The 27,947-nt window shown below is 41.2% G+C and overlaps 1 protein-coding gene across 6 annotated transcripts in view; it reads right to left on the reverse strand.

Moving 5' to 3' along the window:
• Positions 1-4,887: 4,887 nt before the first annotated feature.
• HDAC10 (histone deacetylase 10) overlaps positions 4,888-27,947 on the reverse strand; it is a 36,529-nt gene continuing 13,469 nt past the window's right edge. For 3 of the 6 annotated variants that reach the window (XM_032769371.2, XM_032769372.2, XM_032769375.2), the window contains 10 exons: positions 27,454-27,560; positions 24,651-24,718; positions 21,577-21,865; positions 20,782-20,872; positions 18,971-19,056; positions 18,312-18,365; positions 12,319-12,403; positions 11,545-11,730; positions 9,739-9,898; positions 4,888-8,345 (listed from right to left, as the gene is read on the reverse strand). In XM_032769371.2, coding sequence (XP_032625262.1) covers positions 8,320-8,345; positions 9,739-9,898; positions 11,545-11,730; positions 12,319-12,403; positions 18,312-18,365; positions 18,971-19,056; positions 20,782-20,872; positions 21,577-21,865; positions 24,651-24,718; positions 27,454-27,560 — 1,152 coding nt within the window. In that variant the 3' untranslated portion in view covers positions 4,888-8,319. The remainder of the gene's footprint in view (positions 8,346-9,738; positions 9,899-11,544; positions 11,731-12,318; positions 12,404-18,311; positions 18,366-18,970; positions 19,057-20,781; positions 20,873-21,576; positions 21,866-24,650; positions 24,719-27,453; positions 27,561-27,947) is intronic. The other 3 variants (XM_032769374.2, XM_075065174.1, XM_075065173.1) reach the window with 2 other exon arrangements.

The raw sequence follows: 27,947 nt of genomic DNA on the forward strand, positions 1-27,947 counted from the left end.
GGGAATGAAGAGGATTAATTCAGTTCAGTGGCAGGTTTGTCTGTGGGTGACACTGTTACTGCAGTGGGTGTTTAAAGCCGAGCTCACCCAAGGGAGGAGGAAGGGGCTGTATGGCTGAGGACAGCAGGAGTTAGGGGAGCTGACAAGTAGCTGGTTACAAGGCTTATCAGACATGCACAGGAGGCGGGAGGCATTCTCCAGGGGTGGAGGGGTGAGTGGGGAAGGGTAGCGGGGGGAGCTGCTGGTACCTCTCCCCACTGGAGGGAGCCGTTCCTGAGCCCTCCTCCAGGCTCCAGCAGCTGCTGCTCTTCCCCTGCCCCAAATGGCCGAGGCTGGTTACTGAAGATAACCGGACCTAGTGTCCAGTCAGCAGTGCTAACCAGACATTCAACCAGACTTTCCCATCAAAAACTGTACCCCAGGCAACGCTACTCTAGCATGGCAGTGAGGAGTACGGGCCACTGGCTGCAGGGAGATGGGAGATTACTCTGCAGCACCATCCACAGACACAGAGGCTACACCCAACCCTGACACAGTGCAAGTGCCGGGTTTGCCCCAGAAACACCACAGGGTCCTGCCCCTCTGCACCAGGTGTGGGTAGACAGGCTCAGCCTGGTAGGATCCAAGTGTGGAGACTCCCAGGTGTGGGGGAGAGGGTTCTGTATGGGGCAATCGATGCAGGCAGCTCAGTAGGGTTGCCAACTCTCCCAGATTGGCCAGGAGCCTCCCACAATCAGAATCGATCTCCTGGTGGCTACTGAAACCAATCTGGGAGATTTTAATAGGCCACTAAAAGTCAGATCCTAAGCACAGCGGGATTAAGGCAGGCTCCTTACCTGCATGGCTCTCAGAAGCGACCGGCATGTCCCTCTGTCTCCTAGACACAAAGGTGGCCAGGGGGTCTCTTTTTGCTACCTTCACCCCGAGTCCCAACTCTGCAGCTCCCATTGGCCAGGAACCACAGCCAATGGGAGCTGCGGAGGCGGTGCCTGCAGGCAGGGGCAGTGCACAGAGCCCTCTAGCCACCCCTGACTCTAGGTGCCGGACATGCCAGTCGCTTCCAGGAGCTGCCTGAGGTAAGTGTTGCCGAGACAAAGCCCGCACCTCTCGCCCTCTCCTTTACCGCAACCCCCTGCCCACCCTAAAGCCCTCTCCCACATCCAAACTCCTTCCCAGAGCACACACCCCATCCTGCACACCAACACTCTGCCCCAGGCTCAGCCTGGAGTCCCCTCCCACATGCCGTACCCCTCAGCCCTAGGCCAGAGCCCACACCCCCTTCCACACCCAACCTCCTGCCCGGTGAAAGGGAGTGTGGGTGGGGGACAGCAAGTGATGTGATGGAGTATGGGTGGCGGGGCCTTGGAGAAGGAATGGGGCAGGGCTGTGGCCTCAGGGAAGGGGCATGGCAGGGGGCAGGGTAAGAGTGTTTGGGTTTGTGCAATTAAACAGTTGGCAACACTCCAGCTCCATGGGGGACCTGGGTGCAGGGAGGAGCTAGATGCGCAGGGGCTCATTGTGGGGTTCTGGGCACAGGAGCAATGGGATGCTGCATGGGGTCCAGGTGAAGGTGGTTGGGGCTCATCGGGGGAATGCATGTGGGGGGATGGGGCTCAGCACATAAGGGCCTGAGTGTGGGGGTTTGTAGCTCTGCAGGAAGGGTCTGGGTGCAGAGGGGCTCCGGATGCAGAAGGTGAGGCATGGCAGGGTGGGAGTTTGGATGCGGGGAGTTCTGGGGAAGGTGAGGCTTGGCAGGTGGGCCTGGGCATGGGGGGTCCAGATGCACAGGGGTTGGGTGGATGGGGGAGTAACTCCCCATCCTCAGTGACCCCTCCTCCCCTGGCTTAGGAGCGATAGGGGCAGGAAGGGGGAAGAGCTTCCTGCAGCCAGGGATGGTTTCTGGGGGTGGGTCTGACTCAAACCCCATCACTCCTTGCAAGGGAAGAGTAAGTCTTGTCCTCCCCAGCCCAGCTGGGAATAGCAGCTAAGCCCAGTACAGGGTAGGAGCCACAGCTGGGGCATCCCCCTTCTCTCCCCGCCGCATTGATTTACATCTCTGCTGGCTGTTCTGGGTGCCTGAAATGATGCACCCATTCTGCTGAAAAGGGGCGTGTGACCACTCTTGCAGTTTCCATTTGCTTCCCTGTCAGAAAGTCATTTTTTTGCAGGAAATTAAAGAAATTTGTGGGGAATATGAATTCTGCATGCACACAGTGGTGCAGAATTCCCCCACGAGTACTATTTAAACTCTTCTCTTCCCTCTGTTAGTAGTCAAGGTAGATCAGTGGAACAGTTTTGAAACTGCTTGACCTGCAGACAAATGATTGTCTTGATTTAGGGCAAAAGAAGGGCAGAAGAATGGGTACCTCCATTCTGCATTTCCATGCCTTTAAAAAAAAAAGTGTAACCTCAGGTTTTGAATTTACTGGCTTTCAGACACTGAAACACCAGAAATAAAAGATAAGCCATTTTGTGTGTATTTCCCATTTCTTTCAATAATGTGAAACCAAAATAAAAGAATACAACCTTAGTGAATTCTTTTATTTTATTCCGGTGGGCTTTTACTCTAAATATGTGAAAGAAGTGCTATAGAAGACTTGTATCTTTAATAATCATTTTGTTATGTGTATTTGTTAGTGAAACAAGTGTCAAGTTATAACAAGGTATATGTGTTACTTGATTTCTAAGCTACAAAATTAGCATGTACATTAAAATGATACTTTGTGCTACCTGTATACATGATTTTCCTAAATATTTTCATAACAGTGATTTAGCCCCAAAGATGCTTAATTCTCAAAGGTATTTTCCTCTTAAGTTTCAGGTACATTGTACTAACTCTAGCTCAACATTTTTTGTCTAGGACACATTCATGTACATCATTTGCTTCCATGTATCACACTACCCAGTAGTTCAAGGGTTGCCATATTTTGGTCCACTAAAAACTGAATTAAGCATTATCGTTAACAAGCTTCTCCTGCTCTATTCGGTCTGGATCTGCCAAGCTAAGATTTTGCTGGCTTTTGGAGACAGCAGAGCTAAGATGAAGGGAGCAATGTTTACTTGTCTATTTGTAGTGCTGCTCTTGCATCTGCCTCTAGTAACAATAATTTTACATTGCCTTATGTTTTCAAAGTGCAAGATAAATAAGTTATCCCTATTTTATATACATACAAATAGGAATAGAGGAAGTAAGTGGGTTGCATGGGACACAGTTTAAGTCTCTCAGTTGACGAGATATGGGACATAGTCAGGCAACTTGAGTTCTAATCATAGTGTTACCACTCCCTCAGCTTGTAGCTTCTGGCAAGAGACTTAAATCTCTCTGAGCTTCAAATTTTGCGACCTGAACAATGGGAACAGTGATACTTATTTATATCATGGTACAGGGAATACAAGGCATAAAGAATATTTGTAAAATAGTTTTAAATTCTTGGATGAGATATGCTGTACATGTTAAGTAGTATTAAGGCAATAGAGTGTAGCACTTTGGAATAGAATTGATGAGTTCTGGCTCCTAGTCCTTTTCACTCCTGGGGGAATTCTGTGCCACTGCACATGTGCATAATTAATTAGCCATGCATATTTTTAACTTTTTGTGCAGAAAAAAAGCTTCTGCTGAAAAGTTGCTACATTTCCATATTTTTCCCACCAGAGGGCGCTGTAGTGTCAGAACACAGCAGCACCTCACAGTCGAAAATAACTTCTGCAGTGTTGCCTTTTGCACAACAGAGCGCGCTTTGGCAATAGAACACAGCACCAGCTCCCAGCAAGCTAGGGAAGAGAAAGAGCCTGCAGAGCCTTCTACCAGTGGGCCAGGTTAGGAGACAGGGGTTATGAGGGGACTGTGTGGAGGACTGGGATTGCGGGGGGGTCAGACAGGGGCTCATAAGGGCTAGTAGGGCTCTTCCGTTACCCCTGATTCCTCCCAGCCTTTGCATTGCTTCATGGGGGTGCGGGAAATATGGTTCTACATTATAGTTTAAATGGATTATTACTTAGAGTTCTGTATTAATATGCCTAGTAAGGAATCTTATTTGTCAAAAAAAAAAAAATTGAATCTTTTCTGTTGTCTGTATTGTTAGACATACCTGCTGACAGGTATTTTTAAATAAATGACCAAAAATAATTGAAACTGGTGTGATTATACTGTGTTATTTTGACAAATAAAATATGCAGAATTTTGCAGAATCTGAAAGCATTGTGCGGAGAATTTTAATTTTTTTGTTGCATAATTTTTAATTTTTTGTTTCAGAATTCCTCCAGAAGTAGGCTCATCAGTTAGACCAGTGGTTCTAAACCAGGGGCACAGGGCCTCCTGGGGAACTGCAAGCAGTTCCAGGGGGTCCGCCAAACATGGCTAGCATTAGACTCGCTAGGGCCCAGGGCAGAAAGCCAAACTCTTGCCACATGGGACTGCAGTCTAGGGCCTCAAGCCCCACCACCTGGGACCAAAGCCAAAGCCTAAGCAATTTTAGCTTCACCTTGCCCCCTATGGTGTGGGGTCCTGGTCAGTTGCCCTCCTTGTTACCCCCGAACTCTGGCCCTGGTTTTTATATGCAGAAAAACAGTTCTTGTGGCACAAGTGCGCAGTGGAGTTTTCAATACTTTGTTGGGGAGGTCTTCAGAAAGAAAAAGGCTGAGAACCTGTGCCTTAGACTATGCTGCCTTGTTTTAGGTGCCCCTCTCATATCCACTGCTGGTTACTGCAAAGCGCATTGAAGAACTCTGTATGTTGTTTTGGTTCACCTTATTGATAATTTGAAACCAGTACCTTAAATTGGATTTTCCTTTCAAACTAAGGCTGGTGGTTTATTTTTAGGCTGATTGCTATTGTTGCATCACACTTTTTAGCATTTACACTTCCAATATATTTTTGTGTAGACAAAGTTATAGCAAAGAATGCCATCATTTTATTGTATATTATAATAGTTGGCTATTTAATACATATCAACCTTAGAAACAATCTTCTGACATTACCTGCAAAGTAATCCTACTGAAAAAATATACTTGAAAATCTTCTACTTAATTTGATCAAGAGCTCAAAACCTCTATTTATATTAAAAATACTACAATCTTCATGTCATTCAAGCACTGGCTATAGAATACTACCATTTAATGAAGGCAGGTCAAAAGTAGAACTTGTTGGGAATTTTTCAACAAAATGTTTTTTCATCAGAAAATGCTGATCATTTGAAACAAACATTTTGCAGGAAAGGGTTGATTTAGACAAATTCAAATTTTTTTAGAAATGGTAAAATTAGTTTTGAAATGGTCAAAATGTCCCATTTTGACTTTTTGTATTAAAAAAAAGTTCAATTTTCCAATTTAAAACAAATTTTTGTTTAGAAATTTAAATTAATATATAGTTTAAAAAATCAAATTGAAATGTTTCGATTGACCTGATTTGAATGTTTTGGTTCATGAGAATTTGAGATGTTGACATTTCATCCCAATTTGGGACAGTAAAAGTTTTCAAAATCTCAAAAACTCTCGCAGAAGGGGAAAACCTTTTCCTGCCCATCTCAAGTCAAAGGTCAGTATGAGCTATCCAAAATAGGAAGAGCCATGTAAGACCCATCTTAACAAAATACTACTACAATTTAAAGTTGTGATATTCAGATTGTTTAGGACATCAGTACTGTTATGTGACAGATCCCCATATGGGCCCCAATCTTGCAAACACATGCATATGCTTACATTTTAAGCATGCGAGTAATCACTTTAGGTAAAATTTTCAAAAGCATCTGAAGTCACTTAGAAATCTCAGGCACCTAACTAACTTATGAGTAGAGCTAGTCAGAAATTTTCAGTAAAGGCTGAGTCACTGGAACAAAATGTTTTGTTAAATCTATGCGGATTTGACAAAATCTCTATAGAACACAGCTGGAGCCGGATCTCTGGGGGCTGTTAAGCTCCTTTCTCCTTAGCAGGGACCAAACTTGCTGGGGCTCCTATGGCTGCCTAGGCTTCAAAAAGGCTGGGGCTTTCAGAGCTGGCTAGGCTCCTCCTTCTGTGGCTCATCTTAGGTGGTTTTGATAACTTTACCTTTGACTTGAGCAAGTTAAGCATGTAAGTATGTGTGTTTTAAGGATGAAGATCATGTATAAAATATTTACCATTTATTTCAATCAAAGTGACAGGAATGGACTTGGTAGAGATAAGTAAAAAGACACTGTTTTATATTAGAACCTGGAATTAATACTCTGATTTCATTGTGCTAGAAGCATTAGTTTTGAAGAGGGGTCAGCAACCTCTGGCATGTGGCTCGCCAGGGTAAGCACCTTTGTGGGCCAGATCGGTTTGTTTACCTGTTGCATCAGCAGCTTCGGCTGATCGCGGCTCCCCCTGGCCACAGTTCACCGTCCCAGGCCAATGAAGGTGGTGGGGAGCCACAGCCAGCACATCCCTCGCCCGCGCTGCTTTCTGCCACCCCCATTGGCGAGCTGTGTGCCAGAGGTTGCCAACCCCTGGTTTTGAAGCTGAGAACTGAACTATGTCACCAGATAAACAAGTAGGCTATTCACATTCATTTTCAAATGTTCACCTTGTTCATGTTGCTTTATCATGATAAAATATTAATATTCCTATATACAGTCTCTCCATTGCTTGAAACTGCTGCCTAGATATTTACTCCCTAGTCTGTAGCAGTGCATGGGATACTTCTGTCCTAAGTGCAGGACTCTGCACTCGTCCTTGCTGAACCTCATCAGATTTCTTTTGGCCCAATCCTCTAATTTGTCTAGGCCCCTCTGTATCCTATCCCTACCCTCCAGCGTATCTTCCGCTCCTCCCAGTTCAGTGTCATTTGCAAACTTGTTGACGGTGCAGTCCACACCACCCACTAGATCATCAATGAAGATAGTGAACAAAACTGGCCCCAGGACCGATCCTTGGGGTACTTCGCTTGATACCGTCTGCCAACTAGACATAGAGCCATTGATCACTACCTGTTGAGTCAGATAATCTAGCCAGCTTTCTAGCCACCTTATAGTCCATTCATCCAGCCCATACTTCAACTTGCTGGCAAGAACAGTATGGGAGACTGTCGTAGCTTCCTACTTAGATTTAAACCTTAGCGTTTATAACCTGAGAAGCTAGCATGAACCCCTCTAAGCTTAATTACCAGCTTAGATCTGATAGGCTGCCACCAGCCAAGAATTTCCAGTGTCTTGCCTCACTTTGGTCTCCCCAAAACCTTCCCTGGGGGACCCCAAGAACCCAAATCCCTTGGATTCTTAAAACAAGGAGAAATAAACCATTTCCCTTCCTGCTCTTTACTTCCTCCCAGATTTTCCCGCCCTGGGTATACTAGGAGATTTCCCTGCTTCAATCCCTTGAAACACAAAACCAGCAGAGGACAATTTACCTTCCCCTCCTTCTTTTCCCCCTCCCAGTCTTTCCCTGAGAGAGACAGTAATCCTGGCACAGAGATTTCTATCCCTGCCATAACTAGAAAAGAAAAAAGTCAACAAGTTCTTTAAAAAAAAGAAAGCTTTATATAAAAAGAAAGAAAAGCAAAAAAATTAATCTCTGCATTAGAAGTGACAATACACAGGGCTATTGCTTAAAAGAAAAATATGAATAAACAGTCCTTATCAAAAGAGATACAATTAAACATTCCAGCAATACAACATGTAAATATCAAAAAAAACATAAGCTTACTGTCTTTTCTACCTTGTACTTACAACTTGGAAACTGAAGATTAGAAGCTTGAAGATAGGAAGAACCCTCTCATAGCTGAGAGAGACAGACTGAGAAAACCAGAGAGAGCAGACAAAGGGGACACACACCCAAACATTCCCTTCCGGAGCTTTTAAAAATCTTGTTTCCTCGATTGGTCCTCTGGTCAGGTGTTTGGTTCTCTTTGTTTACCCTTTACAGGTGAAAGAAACATTAACCCTTAGCTATCTATTTATGACAGAGGCTGTATCAAAAGCTCTGCTAAAGTCAAGGAATAACACCTCCACTGCTTTCCCCTCATCCACAGAGCCAGTTATCTCGTCATAGAAGGCAATTAGGTTAGTCAGGCATGACTTGCCCTTGGTAAATCCACGATGACTGTTCCTGATCACTTTCCTCTCATGCACACTTTTGCAGACACACAGCAAGAGCTCTTAGCTTGAAAATGTGGCCTTTTTAAACAAAAATATTTAATAAAAAAGTCATAAAACAATTGTGAATGGCTCTTGCTGTGGCCATATCTTGATAATCTCTTTGTTCATTGATTTAAAAGAAAACAACCAAAAGTGACACCACACTTTTTCCTTCTGTCATGATGAAATGTGTTAAATGATAGAGCCCAAAGGTAGTCAAGTGACCTCAGCTTCCAGAAACCCAGTTCCTTACTACAAAGAGAAAAAACAAAAGCGCAATTATTAATGAAGTTACACAGCAGAATCCCAAAAATCCAGATTACATTTTACTGTCTATAGGAGCTGGTCAGATGATTTCAACCACTTCCACAAACAGCTGCAGGTTTTTGTTTTGTTTTGTTTTGTTTTGTTTTTTGGAGGGGGGGGAGAGGGTGTTTGCATCGCCATTTTTAATTTTGTTCGTCTAAACTTGTTCCCTTCCCCTCCCTTCCAAAACAAAAAGTTACTTAATAGAGAGTGTTTAAAGTATATAGCCAACTGATTGACTACAGTTCTGGTTCCATATTAAAAGTATTCAAGAGACCAAATAACCAAGCTCAGCCAGTTTACTGCCTAAAGCAAGATTGTATAATATGCAAAAGAGACATTTCGGGAAGCAATTTTTATCTCACAGCATATTCACCTTGCCCAGTAAGTGCACTTCAAAAGATATTTCCCCCAAACTACTTTTATGTCATGGCTTTTATAAGTTAAAGCACTTTATATGTTACCTAAGATCCAATCCACCAGTTCATACCAGTTTCATAACTTCTTGTTCTGTACCTTTCCTTATCTCTGGTTTACCACATTCCAGGTACCAACAGGTAGGAAGGCTCTTCCTAAGCTTGTACCCAAGACAAATATTTATGTATCTTGCTTTTGGCAGGTTTTATATTCACTACTGCCAAAAGCTACATTTTGCTTTGCAGATCTCTCTGTCTTGACATAAATAAGCAAAAGCGTTAACATAATCGCCCACTTGCTGGTTAAAACACACTATTATGGTGTGCCCTATCCCTAACATACATGTATTGGCTAAGAGGAAGCTTTCTGGATCCAGAAATTTGAAAACATATTTCCCTGCTAAAGTCAGAGTCCTGTACCAACCCGGACCCTGATTCTGCAAATACTTATATATGTGCTTAACTCTGAGTACACGAGTAGACTCGATGAAGTTTAATGGGACTATTCATGTGAGAATAGGTAAACAGGTGAATAAGTGATAGAAGACTCTGAGCCACATTCTGAAAAAGATTAACAGATTCAGAGCCTGTGTGTCTCTTCATTGTTCACTGAATATACAATATTTTGATACAAAAACTACTTTTCAATGTGAGTGCTTAACATTAAGTACTTGAAGTGGCTGCATTCCATGTTCCATGCAGCCACTGTGGTACTGAATTCAGCGCTTTCTTACTTCAATGATGCGAACACCAGAAAGACAGATCTCACCAGGCATTTAAGGTCTTGATCCTGCTCTCGTTCAAGTGAATGGAAAAACTCCCATTGACTTTAATGGTACACAACTGAACCCTTAGTAAGTTTATAGCCTTTTCAGAAACATGCTAACTGTACCAAGAAGCGGAACTACAAACAGATTACTTACCTGAACATCGAAGCATTTTCCATTCCTGTTGAAGCTGGTCTCTTAATCGTTTTATTTCAAGTACATTTTCTTGGGAAGCAGGTGTGTAGGCTCCAAAGTCAGGTGTAGAAACACCCGATAAGGCTTTGGCCACACTTTGCACTAGTTTTATTTCTGTGTCCTATTTTTAAAAAAATAATATTGTGGTGAAGGAAACTTCTATTTGTTTCAACAACAAAATGCAATATTGTAATGAGGTTGACAGTATCAGTAGTAACAATGAGTAACTTTCAGTTTTCAAGTCTGAAAGTACTACCAATGGAGAAGCTAAAGCAGATAATGAAGGAATTCACACTGTGAACTCCTGAAACACTAATTTATCTCAAATACAAATGACCTCTCAGTTACTCTTTTATGAGACAAACGAAATAGCATAGAATTAAAGATGGAAAAAATGGAGAAATATAGGTCTTATTTACTTAATAAATCACTGTATTTTCCATCACTGATAAACAGTAATTTATTTTGCTTTGACCAGTCATAACATTATTAAAAATTTCTGGAATCTTTTAACAGTTTAAATCAATGTTGTAAAGTCACTGAAAGCATTTTCTGTGCTCGTGATTAATGGTGAAGAGGATGCCAATTATTTTCATTCTTCAGTAATGTTACTGAATTTAATTGAAAAGGGATAACATGGATTTTAGTTCTTCTAAGTCAAGCACACTATATCAAATCTCCACATTTTTATTATAGGAACTACCTGCTAAGTGTTAATATAAATCTGTTTGTTTCAGTCATTCATTAGAGGCTCATATGTCCATCTAAAATTCCCTTTCTCTCAGCCTACCCTTCAGACTCTCGATAATTTTTCCCAGCTGCATGCTCCTAATCAGTGTGCACAAATATACTATGTTTCAGTATACTGTATATCAACATACAGATTATTTTAGTTCACAACATTTAAATATCATAGCACAGTAAATTCAAAAAAAATTCCAGAGAAATGTAGAGTAAAGTATGGTAAGATCACTTAATAGACATCTTGAGAAATAACATGTCCCTAACTGGGGTCGTTTCCAAGAAAGAGATTCCATTTTATGTATTTCACTACATTAAAACAATAAATAAATGGTACATTTACCCCACGTAAGTACTTGTCAGTAAGTCTGTAAATGGATTCATGGTAACTTACATTTTCCACTTTTTCTTTTTGTTCACTTTGCTTCTTTCCTGCTATATAATTCTGCTACTATTTTGTACTTATAATAGCACCTACTATGCAATTATCTTAAAAAGAGTTAAAGTACATAACACCTTTGTGGTAAGTAAAGCAATATTATTCCAGTTTTACACATGTGGAACAGAGAGAGTAAGAGCCACCGTTGTAAAGGTATTTGGATGCTTACAGACCAGGTGCCTAGTGAGATTTTCAAAAATAGAACCCTCAATGATTTCAATGCACAGAGCATTTTGAAAATTCCAGCAGGCACCTATCTGCATCTTTAGGCATCAAACTACCTTTACAAATCTAATCTTTAGTGACGTGGACTAGGCCACACACACGCTCCTACCATTATATAGCCTTTTTTTTTTTTTTTTTTTTTTTTTTTTTAATATTGCTATGTTTTGTTTTTGTTATTTTAAAAGGAATTGGCCAAATAAAATTGAATATCTCCCAGGACAATACATTCTGGTGAGGCTCTGATAATGAGGATGCTGACAGCCTACTGTTACTTCTACTCAAGACAATGGTGCTTAATAGAATAATTTCTCTTTGTCAGCTAAAAGGATTTTAGGATAATCAAGATTAGCACCACTTCTTACCTGTATTACCACAAGAATTCGAGACTCGGCTAATCCTTGCAGTAAACAAGTAAGCAGAGAAATCCCATTTACACCAAGGCTCCTGTTTGGTCCAATGACTATTATCATTAAGTCAGGTTGATAGCTATATGCTACAGGAAGAATGAATCCAAGTACAGCACAAAAGAAATTGTTTCTTTCAGCATCCTTTAACAAGAAACAGAAAACAGTTTAACATTTATGTGAGACTCCAAAAATCCCAGTATGTACCAAAAACAGAGATTTTATTTAAAAAAAATAAACAAAACACAGAAATAAAAGAGAAGAACTAGAAAAAAATTCTAGAATAGATCACTGTTGGAAACAAGATACTTGTCTGATCCCGTGTAGTGTTCATATGAATCAATCATTTATTGTATTAATTATGCAGCATGTATTATTTATCTCCCCTTCCATTACAATTTCCCCGCTCCAGGCCTAGTGTCAGAGGCTATTTTAACCTTCTTCAAGCTGTCACAACTTTGGTGCCTAAGATGCACTGTTCACAAATGGAGAAAAAAGATAAAAAGGGGAGATTTTTAAAAGCCCAATGGCAGTTAGATGTCTAACTCCCATTTGTATCTTTGAAATCTCCCCCCACAATTTCATTTGTAAAAACTTGAATCAAACTGATAATCTTAGACACTGCTGTCAGTTTCACGAACTAGTAAATATACTTGATTCTATCCTAACTTCGTTAAAAAAGAAAAAAAAATGTCCTTTATCTTATTTGATTTCCAGAATTTTTTAATGTACCTCTTTCCAGTTCAGAGAAATATAGTATTTGGAGTTAGTCTTTTCAGTTTGTTGTTTCTGGCAAATGTTCATCAAAAGCATTTTTCTGTAGATAAAAAATACATTTTGCTATTTCATCAACAATGTCTAATGAGATAATAAAGACTACTACTAAAATTAGTGAAAGTGGATATTAAAAATTATTCTTTGGATGATATTTGTGGCCCCTTATAGAAATTTATCTCAGCAGCAAACACTTCTGAATCATTGTAGTCCCTTGTTTAAATTATGAAAAGTAAGATTAAAAAAGGTCAATACCAGTTAAAACTGAAATCTCTAAGTAAATTTTTTGTATTAAAGTTTCTAAGAAAATAATGATCAAGCCACTTTTAGTAGAAAGAGGATCTGGAGAAGAAGGATATTCATATGTAAAGTTGGCCTTCAATAAAGAATTGTCCATTTGACTCTTCTTCCCCCCACCCCACATATGATTAGCAAGCACATTTTCATAGTATGCAATAAAGAAATAACTACTTTCACAGTAGCAAAACTGGGAGACTATGTCAGGTTGGGAAAGATGCTTAAGGAAATGAAGGCTCAGATGATCTTCAGTGGGATTCTGCCTATCACTAGAGGAGGAGAACGAAGGCAAGATAAGATTATGATGATCAACAGATGGTGTAGGCAGTGGTGCTATAAGTGGGACTTTGGGATGTTTGACCACTGGGAGGCATTCATGGACACAGGACTGTTCTCATGGGATGGACTCCACCTGAGTAGGGAGGAAAATAGACTTCTAGGATGGAGGTTGGCATAACTCATTAAAAGAGCTTTAAACCAGGAACTTAGGGGAGATGCGCATGTAATTTCCACCTTGATTTTAACATTGAGAGGGAGGAAAATCAAATAAGAGAGGATACAGGAATGGAAAAAGGAACAGCAGTGGGTACGACAATGTACATTAACAGGAAGAACAATGCTGATACCAGTCAGATAGGTGATACTGGCAGTAGAATGACCATACCCAATCGGGCGAGGAATGCAGGCGAAGCCAAGCAGCAACAATTAAGATGTTTGTATACCAATGCAGGGAGCCCGGGTAACAAAATGGAGGAACTAGAACTACTGGTGCAGGAAGTGAATCAGATATTATAGCGATAACAGAAACATGGTGGAATTGTAGACATGACTGGAGTATAGGTATTGAAGAATATGTGCTGTTCAGGAAAGACAAAAAAAGGCAAAGATGGTGGAGTAGCATTGTATATTAAATGATAAGACAGACTGTAAAGACATTAGAAGTGATGGAATGGATAAGATAGAGTCTGTTTGTGCCAAAATCACTTTGAGGAAGAAAGCTTCTAGAAGTTCCCCTGGGTTAGTGCTTGGGGTGTACTACAGACCACCAGGATACAATTTGGATATGGCTAGAGACCTCTTTAACGAAATAAATAGTACTGGAAATTGTGTGATTATAAGATGCTTTAACTTCCCACATATAGATTGGAGGACAAGTACTACCAGTAATAGTAGGGCCAGATTTTCCTGGATGTGATAGTTCACTGATTTCTTCACCAACTAGTTGCTGAAGCAACAAGAGATGATGCCATTTTAGATTTGATATTAGTGAGTAGTGAGGACCTCATGGAACAGTTGGTTGTAGAGAACAACCTTGGTTTGAATGATCATGAGCTAATTCTGTTTAAATGCAAGGATAAACAAAAATACATCTGCAATAAGGGCCCTTGATTTCAAGAACTAACTTTAAACAACTAAGGTGAGTGAGCGCTAAGGAAGTGGACTGAAGAACTCAAGGATTTGAAGGTGAAGGAGGCTTGGAATTACTTTAAGTCATAGTTGCAGAAACTATCTGAAGCCTGCATCCCTAACAAGGAGAAAACATTTGTAGGGAAGAGTGGGAGACCAAGCTGGATGAGCAAGCATCTCAAACAGGTGATTAAGAGAAAGCGGAAAAGCCTACAAGGAATGGAAGAGGGTGGGGATCAGCAAGGAAAGCTAGCCTCCTGGGAGGTAAGAAAGTGTAGGGATAAAGTGAGAACTCCCAAAAGCCAATGAGTTGGATCTTGCAAAGAAAATTAAAACCAACACTAAAAAGGTTCTATAGCCATATAAATAAGAAGAAAAGAAGGAAAGTAGAAGTGGGACCACTAAACACAGAGGATGGCGTAGAGATTAAAGATTATCTAGCCCTAGCCCAACACCTAAACAAATACTTTGCCTCAGTCTTTAATAAGACCAATGAAGAGCTTAGGGGTAGTGGCAGCGTGACTAATGGCAATGAGGATATGGAGGTAGAAATTACTACATCCAAGGTGGAAGTCAAAACTCATACATTTTAATAGGAGTAAATTGAGGAGCCTGGATAATCTCCATCCAAGAACATCAAAGGGGCTGGCACATGAAATTGCAAGTCTAATAACAAAGATTTTGAATGAATCTGTAAACTTGGGGGTTGTACCCTACGCAGGGCCGGCTCCGGGCCACAGCGCGCCAAGCACGTGCTTGGGGCAGCATGGCGCGGGGGGCGCTCTGCCGGTTGCTGGGAGGGCGGCAGGCCACTCCGGTGGACCTCCCGCAGGCGTTTCTGCGGACGGTCCGCTGGTCCCGCGGCTCCGGTGGAGCACCCGCAGACACGCCTGTGGCAGCTGCACCAGAGCTGCGGGACCATCGGACCCTCCGCAGAAATGCCTGCGGGAGGTCCATCGGAGCCGCGGGACCGGCGAGCAGCAAAGCGCCCCCCGTGGCATGCCACCGTGCTTGGGGTGGCGAAATAGCTAGAGCCGGCCCTGACTCTATGACTACAGAATTGCTAATATAGTTCCTATTTTTAAGAATGGGGGAAAAAAATGATCAAGGACACTACAGTCCTGTTAGTTTGACCTTAAGTGTATGCAAGATCTTTGGAAAAAATTTTGAAAGAGAAAGTAGTTAAGGACACAAGTGAATGGTCATTCGGATAAACTACATTATGGTTTTACAAAAGATGGATTGTGCCAGACCAACCAGATCTCCTTCTTTGAAAAGATAACTGATTTTTTAGACAAAGGAAATGTAGTAGATCTAATCTACCTGGATTTCATAAGGCATTTGATACAGTTCCATGTGGGAAATTATTAAATTGGAGAAGATGGGGATTCATATGAGCATTGAAAGGTGAAAGGAACTGGTTTAAGGAGGGACTACAATGGTTCATATTGAAAAACGAACTGTCATGCTTGAGAGACGTTACTAGTGGAGCTCTTCGGAGACTGGTCCCAAGACCAATCTTATTTAGCATTTTTATTACTGACCTTGGCACAAAAAGTGAGAGTGTGCTAATAAAATTTGTGGATGACACAAATTTGGGAGGTATTGACAATATGGAGGAGGACTGGAATATCCTAAAAGAAGATCTGGATGACCTTGTAAACTGGAGTAATAGAAACGGGATGAAATTTAATAGTGCAAAGTGCGAGATCATGTATTTAGGGACTAACAACAAGAATTTTTGCTATAAGCTGGGGACTTACCAGTTGGAAGTGACAGGAGGAGAAAGACCTGGATGTACTAGTTGATCACAGGATGACTACGAACCATAAGTGTGATGTGGCCGTGAAAAAGGCTAATGCAGACCTAGGATGCATCAGGTTAGGTATTTCCAGTAGAGACAGGGAAGTGTTAGTATCATATATAAGGCACTGGTGAGACTTCATCTGGAATACTGTGTGCAATTCAGGTCTCCAGCATTTAAGAAAGATGAATTCAAACTGACAGAGAAGGGCTACTAGGATAATCCAAGGAATAGAAAACCTACCTTACAAGAGGAGACTCAAAGAGCGTGGCTTGTTTAGCCTAACCAAAAGAAGACTAAGGGGCAATATGATTGCCCTCTATAAATACATCAGAGGGATAAATACCAAGGAAGGGGAAGAATATATTAAGCCCTAATGTGGACACAAGAACAAATAGACATAAACTGACCATCAGCAAGTTTAGGCTCTAATTTAGGCAAAGGTTTCTAACCATCAGAGGAGGGAAGTTGTGGACCAGCCTTCCAAGGGGAAAAGTGGGGCAAAAAACCAAACTGGCTTCAAGACTGAGCTTGATAAATTTATGGACAGGATGGCATCATGAGATTGCCTATGATGGCATGCGGCCCATTGGTGACTGCCAGTAGCAAAAATCCCCAACGACCAGAGGCAGGACACTAGAGGGGGAGGGCTCTGAGTTACTACAGAGAATTCTTTCCCAGGTATCTTCCTAGTGAGCCTTGCCCCCATGATCAGCATCTAACTGATCGACATATTTGGGATCAGAAGGAATTTTCCTAGGTTCAAGATTTGCGCAGAGACCCGGGGGGGGGGGGGGGGAGAGGGGTGCGGGTTGCCTTCCTCTGCAGCCTGGGGCACGGGTCATTTGCAGGTTTAAACTAGTGTAAATGGTGAATTCTCTATAATCTTGAAGTCTTTAAACTCTGATTTGAGAACTTCAGTAACTCAGCCAGAGGTTAGGAATTTATTACAGGAGTGGGTGGGCAAGGGGGGCCATCGTTATCATGTAAAGTTTATGAGTTGAATGTCACAATTGGCTTGCCCCACAAACCTCTAAATAGCATTATTATTAATTAGGACCCAATTGTGCTAGATACTGTACCAACACAATATGCCTACATCTGTACAAATAAGAAGAAATTTGCCTTCCATGTTAGGTTCTAATACTGAGGTAGTTTGATACCATTTAGCAAATTCAAGTCCTACATGGTATTTTGCATATATTTTGGAATAGATTGTGTCTTTAAGGCACAGCTCTGTGATGAGCATGTGTAACCATATTAGCCCAGATCCTCAAAGATACTTAGGGTCCTAGCTTCCACTGAAATCAACTGAATTTCAGTCATTGATTTCAGTGGAAGTCTAAATACCTTTGAGAATCTGAGCCATTGCTCTGCTGGGATTTCCAAGAAACCTCTCCCCTCCCCCTCCAGTCCCCAAGGTAAAACCCACTGGAGGTGACTCAGATGGAGGAAATCTTCTGTCCCTGTGACCCACATGGATCCTAGAGGAACACTGAGGACCAGGGCCAGCAGCACGGAGGTCTTGTGTCTCTGCAGCTGTTCTGTGCCCTGGTAGCTTTCCATTCCCTATGGCTGACTAGAGAACCTCCTCAAAGAGGGGTCCTAGCCATGGAAAGACCCCCAAGGAAAAGATAATATAGCCATTTTTTGATAAACTGCAGAGCTGGGTGGGAAATGATGAATGCATGCCCTCTCCTTGCTATTTGCCCAGTCCTGCTTCTTCCTCTCCCCATGCAGATCTAGAGAACAGCACAGAGACCCATTTAGTCTAGGGCTCTAGATGAGCATGGGCAAGACGATCCCTGCTACCTCTTTTACAGCATGCATCATATAGTTCCTAATCATGGTGCCAGTTATACTGGCTGTTCAAGAGGGCATGACCATGGTCTCACCCTTTGTTGATGCTAGTTTCACCGCTGTTCCAGCCTGGAGCTGGCATTACCTTAGAAAAGGACTGGAAACATATCTGGCCCCTGTGCAGGGCACATGATTGGGAGCACAGACGATATTTTGTGCCCTCTCCCCACCATTACATTCACCTGTGCTGGGCTCTTAGTGACTTAAATAAAACCCCTGTGATTAACAGCTACACCTTTTATCACATACTGCTCTTTTTTAGACCCTTTTTTAAAGAGCCTGACATTTCAATCTCAATTTTCAATAACATCGAAAAGGATTATACTTTAAACCTACAGCAAAACCTACTCGAGACAAATCTTATAAGGCAACCTTCTGTCTTTAGAGACCATCCCAAAATATCCCTAGAACATACTGAGTATAATTCTGCCCCAACTGTATTAGCTGATCAACTCCATTAAACAACTAATGTTTGTTGGGGGCTTCGGTAGTCATTTAAGTCTTCTCAGACACATGTTCACCTAGAATCATTTATAAATGATTCTCTGGGATTTAATCGCCTGAAATGAATGGAAAACCTTACCCATCATCTAAGTCGAGTTCAAGATCCATGTCTCCAACAACTATGCAGAGCACTCTACAGAACACAAAGAATAATCATGCATGTGTTTGTGCGCCCACACACACACACATATGTATACACACACACATATATACACACACACACACATAAAACTTACATTTATACGTGTTTTTTAAAAACATGCAGTGCAGTTAAGTAATCAGTACAAGAGAAAATGTGGCCATTTGGCTATGGGGTTTACATGTGTGGAAGAGAATTCAATCCAGAAAAAATAATGAACGACTGTGGGTCTGCTCTGAATTTGACCTATTAGCAATATAAAAACAGTGGGATATGGCAGTTCAGGACAAAAAACAAAGAGAACAACAGGCTGATAAAAATAATAGGGACTTAGGCAGTCAAAAAACAGAGTTAGAAAAACTGTTATTTAACAATCACCCTTAAAATTTTGAGTTTTGCCTTTGCTAACTAGATAGCTTTATGGTCACATTTACAGGGTTGCCTATATTTAGTATAGGCAATGCTACACATATTGAGGTGATAGTGTTTCATTGCAGAGGCAAATGAAACGTTTTTAAGGCAGCCCATTCTAGTTTAGGAACTTGTATCACATTTTCAAATTTGATAAGAGAGCACCATATGCAATGAGCATAGTTCACCTTTGTAATCCAAAATCAAAGCAGTGCTTTAGTGCAAAGGTAATAGAAACAGAAGCCACAGATGATTCTGCAATTCCATTGCACGCCTAAAAATAAAAATTTGTATTAATAAATCATAATAAATCCTGTACCATACCATTTTTTCAATTTGTACCAGTTGAACCTGTTTTTGTCTATATATATATATAAATGCAAACAAAGCTACAGCTGTGTGAAAGGAACATTAATGATGTAGCCTAACAAGATTTGGTAAAAGTCCTCGTGCCCCACTACCTGCAAAGAGGATGTGTTTGGTTGTTATGCTACTTAGTTGCTCTGTTCGGCAACTTATTTAGAAGGGTTGTTCTATGCTGAAAAGCGACTCTGTAAAAACGGCACCATGGGGTTCCACGTTTATTGTGTCTCAATGACTTTCAGATCAAATTTGCTCAGTTTACAAGTAGGCACTGCTCAGGAGGATCAAACACTGATCTGGGACTCAGGCTGTCCTGAGTTCTGTCACTGTCATTGTGACTTTGGCCAAGTCACTTCACCTTCCTGTTCCCCTATCTGTACAATACCTACCCCGTGCAAGGATTAATTCGCTAACGTCTGCGTCATGTCTTCAGCTGCTACATAAATATGGAATAAAACAAGGTTTTCCCAATTTCCAGCATGGGAAGCTCAGCCTAGAATCTGAAAGTCAAAATGGGAACTCTTTGGATTTTGAACAATAAAGTTGTTCTCCAACTGCAATTTAGTTATTACTTCTCTTGACTGTTGTAGAACCCAGCTCCCTCTCCCAGAGCTGCATGGGGTGTGTAATGTTAGCAGACATTAAAAAACCTTGCTTTTGCCACCAACGTCTGCAAATATGATTAAATATTAACAGCAGGAAGCAGACCTGTTGAGTACGAAGGGATCATTTTGACATAGTTGCTTTTCTGACCAGTACTGTACTTTAGAATGAGACATTCATCCAAAGAGGAAGTCTGCAATTGTACAACGACAAAACACAAACTCATTTATGTTTCGCTTGTTATTTGTAATTCTTCAGGTCACACCTGCTAGTTGTTGATGATATTTGTATTTAAATATAATCTTTCCTTAGTTCCTGATCCTGCAGTGAAATCATCACACGGAATTTGGGCTATCACATTAATTTTTGTGGCAATATATTGCGATGTTTTAAACAAAACAAAGAGGATTATTGCTTTGCTGGAGAGTTAAACATAGAAAAAAGCTCAGCTCTGAGTCAACTGTTATTCAGACATCAACAAAAAAAAATAATAAAAAGGGCTAAACTGCGCATTTAACATGCAACCCGTAATAAGGGATGATGTGTAACTGCACTGCCCTAATGGTAGGAGCAAAAGGCAAAATTACTCCCAATGTGCACTGGGAAAGGAATAATTTGTGATGCTCCTTTATGGGGTGCAACATACTCCATTTGCATAGCCATGGCTTTACCTTCTCCCCTCCCAGTTTTGCATGAAGCATCCAGCGCACAGCCCTCTGCACTCCCTTAAGAGTCAGAGCAATGATCTGGGTAGGCCTAATGCACAAGGGGGATTCTTGCTCCCTCATATGCCCCTGCTCACATAAAGGCAGGGCACAATCAAACACAATCAAAAAAATTACTGAAGTAAGCTGCTGTTCATATATATTTTCTCATCTTTCATATTTACTTTAGTAAGTAGACACAATTTTAACATAGCTACAATCTGGCGGAGACTTGCAGGATAGGAAAAGACATAACTAATATTGAGGTAACACTGAAGAACAATCAAAAAGCAGAAGAAACAGAAAACAATCAAGGTAGTTAATATTACCTTCTTCTTTAGTATTTTATCTAGAACAGCCAACACATTCTGAAGAGAGAGTAAAGCTTTCTCTTCCTTCACAAGTTCTACATCAAATGCACTGTAAAATAAAAGTTTTTTAAAATGAATTAAAAATTGGGTTATGAATAATAATGTTATATTCTGAATAGTATAGTTATAGGTTGCTTTTCAGTAATAATGTTAATTACTAAATGTTTCTGAAGCATTATATAGGTGCTACACATTCGTCCTCAAAGAACGAGAGGTGGTCAGAGGATGATAATTTTGTTTCATGACAATTTCTGAGATCTTGAACTTTGTTTTCACTCCACAAAACCTTTTGGGACACTTTCCAAAACAGAATTGTGTCAAAACAGTTATTTATGGATTGAAAAGCTCAGGTTTTCAATTCAGATCTCCTTCTATCAATCTCTGGTCAGAAGTGAGCAGAGAGCCCTGGCCCTCAGAAAACGTCCTACTGCAAACTTCATTGAAATTGATATGTTTCTGCAAAATGTTTCAGTTTTGAAAAAAAACAGCACATTTGATTAAAGTACTTTTAGTCACAAATGTTCTGAGAAGTTCCACAAAGAGCTTTGCCGACATGGGAGGCAAATATCACTTACCCCATTTTGCAGATAGAGAAACTGAGGCAGAGGTTAAGGAAGGCCAATGCCAAAGAGAAAGTTAGTATTAGAGAACTAAGATTAGAAGACAAGTCACTGGTTTCCAGTCCTTTGGTCAAATCACTATACCATGCCCTCTCCTCAACATTAAGTTGACAGCCACATAAATAAGGCCAACCTGACAAAAGTTTTCAGTTCTTGTGCATTCATTTCCATCTCCACTTGAACAGATACTGGTAGCAAATGTGCATCAGCTTTAGAGACAATTGCTGCTGCTGTTTTAACAGGAGGCACTGGAAAGAGAATTTTTTTCATGTGTGATTCCAAAAACCTGTCTGCTTTGATGGCTTCATCACTCTTAGTTGTCCCAACCGCTTGCTCTGCTGTGGGATGTGTACTAGTTTGAATTAGCTCAGCCTTCATAATCTGTTGTGATTTGGTGCTGAGATCATGTAAAGGAGTTGCTTCTAGAAAAAAAAATATATGTATTTTTTGGTTTCACAAGTACCATAAAACACACATGTAATTCCTGTGCACTAAAAATGTTACTTATTAACTTGTACAGTAATTGTATTTATTTACCATAGAGGGGTACATTTGCCTGGCTGGTGCAAATATGTATTTTCAGGTCCTGATTTAAAATATATTTATGCTACAAAGAAATATGTAATTTTCAGAAGGGATATTCGGCATTACTGTGTTCATTTTCATAAAAATATGGCTTCAAGCTTCCTTTGGTTAATATGAAAGATGAGCAAATAAAGCTGTTTCTAAAAGTTTTTATTTACAGAGTAAAATAAATTGATCTGTATTCTTTGAGGGCCCAATCCTACATGTGATTAACTGAGTTAATTGCACTGAGTTCATCTGAACAACTCATGTACATAAAGTTACGCATCTGTGTAAGTGTTTGCAGAACTGGGGCCTAAAGGTATACGCATCCTTCAGGTACCACTATTTGAATAAAAGCCATAAAGATTACTGGGAATATCTTTGTAAATCTCAAGAGATTAGAATCCTAAATATGAAGCTTTTATCCACCAACCTCAACTAAAAAAAGCCATTAGCTGGGATGGACCACAGTAGAAGGAACGAAATAAACAACATGGAAGGAATATTTTTCAGAACGTGTACAGCTTTTATATTCTCAATTGGTGGAATGATTCAGCAGAAAGAAAACCAGTTGTAGTTAGCATGGTTTTTGTATCAAGGAGTATCACTAGTAGTTGTAAGAAGAAAGCAAAGTAACAAACAGAAAAAGAACACACAATACTCTTCAGCATGACATTTAACTCAGACTTATGACACTAGTGCCAAACCCCCACAAAAGCATCTTCTGCCCCTCTGTCTCTCAAGTGGCCAATCTGAGCAAGCGTACAAAGGGAAGAGGAAGCTGAGCAAAGATTAAGCCTTTGCTCACTGGGACCAGATACTGATTGTGCATCCCGTCATATATATTAGCACTTCCAACCTAGACGAAATTCAATGTTGATAAATGTATCACTTGTATTAGTGATAAATGCAAAGTAGTGCACATTGGAAAATATAATCCCAACTATACATACAACATAATGGAGTCTAAATTAGCTGTTACCATCCAAGAAAGAGCTCTGGGAGTCATTATGGATAGTTCTCTGAAAACATCCACTCAATGTGTATCGGCAGTCAAAAAGGCTAACAGAATGCTAGGAACCAATATGAAAGGGATAGCTAATAAGTAAGGCAATGTTTTAGTCATGGGTATTTTTAGTAAAAGTCATGAACAGGTCACTGGCAGTAAACAAAAATTCACGGCCCATGACCTGTCCATGACTTTTACTATATACCCCTAACTAAAACTTGGGCAGGGGGCCACAGGAGCTAAGCGGTGGGAGGGTGGTCTGGGAGCACCACAGGTGCTGAGCGAGGTAGCCCAGGAGACCGCTGGTGTTGGGGGAGGGTTGGCAGGGGCTCACTATCCGGCTCCGCATGTCCCTGCAGCTCGTAAGCAGCTGACGAGCCAGGGGGCTTCGCGTGCTGCTCCTGCCACACATGCCAGCTGTGCAGCTCCCATTGGCCGGGAACCGCAGACAATGGGAGCTGCGGGGGCAGGGCCTATGGACGCAGGAAGCACACGGAGTCCCCTGGTCCTTCCGCTGCCTAGGAGCGGCAGGCCCATGTCAGTCTCCCACCCCGAGGTAAGCACCCCCCCGTACCACCCAACCCCCTGTTCCTAGCCCTGAATCTCCTCTCACACACCCAAACTGCTGCTGCTAGCCATAGGGTTGCCCAGCTCAGGTAGCCCCTAAGCCAGTACCAGTCACTGCAGAAGTCATGGAGATCATGGAAAGTCATGGAATCCGTGATTTCCATGACAGACTCGCAACCTTACTAATAAGACAGTAAATATCATAATGCCACTATATCAATCCAAGGTACACCCCCACCTTGAATACTGCATACAGTTCTGATCACCCCATCTCAAAAAAGATCTACTGGAATGAGAAAAGGTACAAAGAAGGGCAACAAAAATGATTAGGGGTATGGAACAGCATCCATATGAGGAGAGATTAATAAGACTGGGACTGTTCAGCTTGGAAAAAAGACGACTGTGGTGGCGGATGTGATAGAGGTCTATAAAATCATAACTGGTGTGGAGAAAGTGAGCAAGGGAGTGTTATTTACCCCTTCACATAACGTAAGAATTAGGAGTCATTCAATGAAATTAGCAGGCAGCAGGTTTAAAACAAACAAATGAAAGTACTTTTTCATACAATGTACAGTCAACCTCTGAAACAGGATGTTATGAAGGCCAAAACTATAACAAGGTTCAAAAAAGAATTAGATACGTTCATGAAGGATAGGTACATCAATGGCTATTAGCCAAGATGGTCAAGCAACTCCATGCTCAGGGTGTCTCTAAGCTTCTGATTGCCAAATGCTGGGGCTGGAGGACAAGGGATGGATCACTTGATAATTGCCCTGTTCTGTCCATTCCCACTGAAGCATCTCGCATTGGCCACTGTTGTAAGACAGGATATTGAACTAGATAGACCATTGGTCTGACCCCAAGTGGCCATTCCTATGTTCTTATGATCTATGCCAAATTACGCCAGCAAAGAATCTGGCCCTGAATAACAATCTCTCACAATGTTTCCGTGAAGTAAGTAGGTTATTTGAACCTATGAATATTAATTATAAATCTTTTCTAGAGTTCAAGTATGTATCACATTTATCAACCACATTAGCAAAAAGAAACAGAAGAGCAATTACCTTCATACATCAAACATTTCCAGTATGGTTTATGTGCACCTCTCACATTTTGTATAGACTCTATAGCACTACAAAAGAGAAGTGATTAGCATCATCAGTTCAGATGAAAATATAGGGAAAATTACTTGACAAGCTAAACATAAGACTCCGTTTCTGAAGTCTTGGTTAGAAAAACAAAGAGAAGCGCATGTTACTTGGAAGGATTACTTGCAAGTGTCAGTCACAGAAAATGAAAGGGAATGTGTAGTGTTATGGTCCTGTACCAGCTATCGACTGGTACAGAGCTTGCTTGTGAGCAAGAGACACATCAGACGTGTTCACTATACCATCCTTTAATGCTCTTCCCGCAGGTACGGCTGAGGTTAGCTTGAATAAGGTATTTCTCAGACAGTGCCACCTAGAGGCTGAACAGTATAATACAGTTTAGTGTTCCATTACATGAACACATTGTCAAGTATCAGAGGGGTAGCCGTGTTAGTCTGGCTCTGTAAAAAGCAACAAAGAGTCCTGTGACACCTTATAGACTAACTGATGTATTGGAGCATGAGCTTTTGTGGGTGAATACCCACTTCATCAGATGTATGTAATGGAAATTTCCAGAGACAGGTATAAATATGCAGGCAAGAATCAGTCTAGAGATAACGAGGTTAGCAGGGAGGATGAGGCCCTCTTCCAGCAGCTGAGGTGTGAACACCAAGGGAGGAGAAACTGCTTTTGTAGTTGGCTAGCCATTCACAGTCTTTGTTTAATCATGAGCTGATGGTGTCAAATTTGCAAATGAACTGAAGCTCAGTAGTTTCTCTTTGAAGTCTGGTCCCAAAGTTTTTTTGCTGTAGGATGGTTACCTTTAAATCTGTAGGATGGTTACCTTTAAATCTGTAGGATGGTTACCTTTAAATCTGCTATTGCGTGGCCAGGGAAGCTGAAGTGTTCTCCTACAGGTTTTTGTATAGTGCCATTCTTAATATCTGACTTGTGTCCATTTATATTTTCATGTAGGAACTATCCAGTTTGGCTGATGAGAAATTGCTGAGCTTCAGTTCATTTGCAAATTTGACACCATCAGCTCACGATTAAATAAAGACTGTGAATGACTAGCCAACTACAAAAGCAGTTTCTCCTCCCTTGGTGTTCACACCTCAACTGCTAGAAGAGGGCCTCATCCTCCCTGATAGAACTAACCTCGTTATCTCTAGACTGATTCTTGCCTGCATATTTATACCTACCTCTGAAAATTTCCATTATATGCATCTGACGAAGTGGGTATTCACCCACGAAAGCTTATGCTCCTATACATCCGTTAGTCTACAAGATGCCACAGGACTCTTGTTGCTATGAACACATTGCTTTCCATCTCTTCCAGTACCTTGGAAGTGCATACACTTATACACTGTTGAGTGAAATCCTGGCCCTCAAGATGTAAGTAGAAAAACTGCCACTGCCTTCAATGAGGCCAGGATTTCACCTGTTGTCTTGCATCTTTCCATTGCTTCAGCAGATTAAGACATCAATCCTGCAATCACATCTATCCGTGCACACAGTTGTGGAGCCCTCTTGAAGTCAGTGGGGCTCTGCGCAGGCACAAGGAGCAGATGCAACACAGGTTTGGGACCTAAGAAAATAGCGATATATCCCTTGCTATTTTATTGTGTTAGAAGCAGTAGGTCATTTTTCATATTATTATTGCCATGTAATTATATTACAGTAGTATTTACGGGCGATGGAAGGTCCCTAAAAGTGTGGGGGGGTCACCAGCACCTGAATCATGGCCCCGCCCCTTCACGCCACCCCTTCCTCCCCGAAGCCTCTGCCCTTACTCCACCCCTTCTGCCCAAGCCCCTGCCCTCTCACTGTCTCTTCCCTAATACCGCTTCTTCCCCTGAGGTCCCATCTCCCGCTCGCTTCTCTCTGCTCTCTTCCCCCCCGTCATTTGCCCTGACAGCCAGTAAAAAGTGGAAGGGCAAGTGATGGGGCCATTAGCCCCCGGCCCCCCTGTTCCAGCACCCTTAGCTGGGTGTCGTACAAACAGTAAGTAAAGAGACAGTTGGTGCCCCAAAGATATTACAATCTAGATTCATGACAAGATATTGTGTGCACTCATAGCTCACCCCACTGGCTGCTGTTATCTGATACTGCCACTCATGGCATTATGAGTTCAGCTTTGACTGAGGTGGATGTCTACAGAGAAATGAGGTTTAAGGATAGAGATAGGAAAAAAAATTCCCCTCCCACTTTCACTCAGACTTTAATCTTAAATGGAAATAATCCCAGAAAAGGAAAACAAAATAAGAAATAAATTGATCATTTTGAAGTGGGAGTGATCAGTCAGAAAAATTATGCATTCTAGCAGCATATTAAAGCCCCGATTCAGCAAGGTATTATAAGCACATGCTTAATTGTCTCATGGATGGAACTATTCACGTGCTTAAGGCCAGGCATGTGTTTAAGTGCCTTTCTGAACTGGGGCCTAACTTCTTAATTTGCATTTATCAATATTATCATCATATTGTTTAATATTTTTGAGCATCAGGATTAAGAATGTAATCAATGAGAATTTGTATTATTTTCTGGAAATTGTAGCATTTTTAATGAAATGTTCTGTTTCCCACATTTAGGTTTTAAGGTAGTTTTCTTCACACTTTTAGGCTTGATGATAAAAGTAGAAAAAATATTATGAAATGCCCATATGACTTGATTTCTAGCTCTCACTCAAATAGCTCCAATTTAATGTACAATCAGTGTCTTCCACAAACAATAAGAACAGACACATATAGCATTAAACAAAATATTTCTTGATCCATACCTTAAGCATGGTGCCATTTCTCCAGCGATCTGGGGGAGAGGGTCTCTAAGCAAAGTTTTTACAGTCATGCAGACTGATTCAGACAATGATTTCAAATGGTATCCACCCTAGGAAAATTAAAGTATGTTTTGTGTAATGCAAAGAACAAATGCATAGTAAATAAACTACCTGCAAAGCAGGCTTGTAGATATTATATTTTTTCATTTAGAAATATTCTACATCCACCTTTTGAAATATGCCTGCATGTTAGCTAAATGGAAAGTAGGATCTAAGGGCTAGTGCCATGGAAATAGTCAGCTACAGTTTCTGTTTCAGTCTGAAAACGCTTAGTCAGAAGTCATGAGCAGGTCCTCAAGGAATCAATTCTGAAGCACTTAGAGGAGAGGAAAATGATCAGGAACAGTCAACATGGATTCACCAAGGGCAAGTCATGCCTGACTAACCTAATTGCCTTCTATGACGAGATAACTGGCTCTGTGGATGAGGGGAAAGCA

Source organism: Chelonoidis abingdonii, chromosome 1 (assembly GCF_003597395.2).
Source record: "Chelonoidis abingdonii isolate Lonesome George chromosome 1, CheloAbing_2.0, whole genome shotgun sequence".
NCBI classification, from domain to species: Eukaryota; Metazoa; Chordata; order Testudines; family Testudinidae; genus Chelonoidis; species Chelonoidis abingdonii.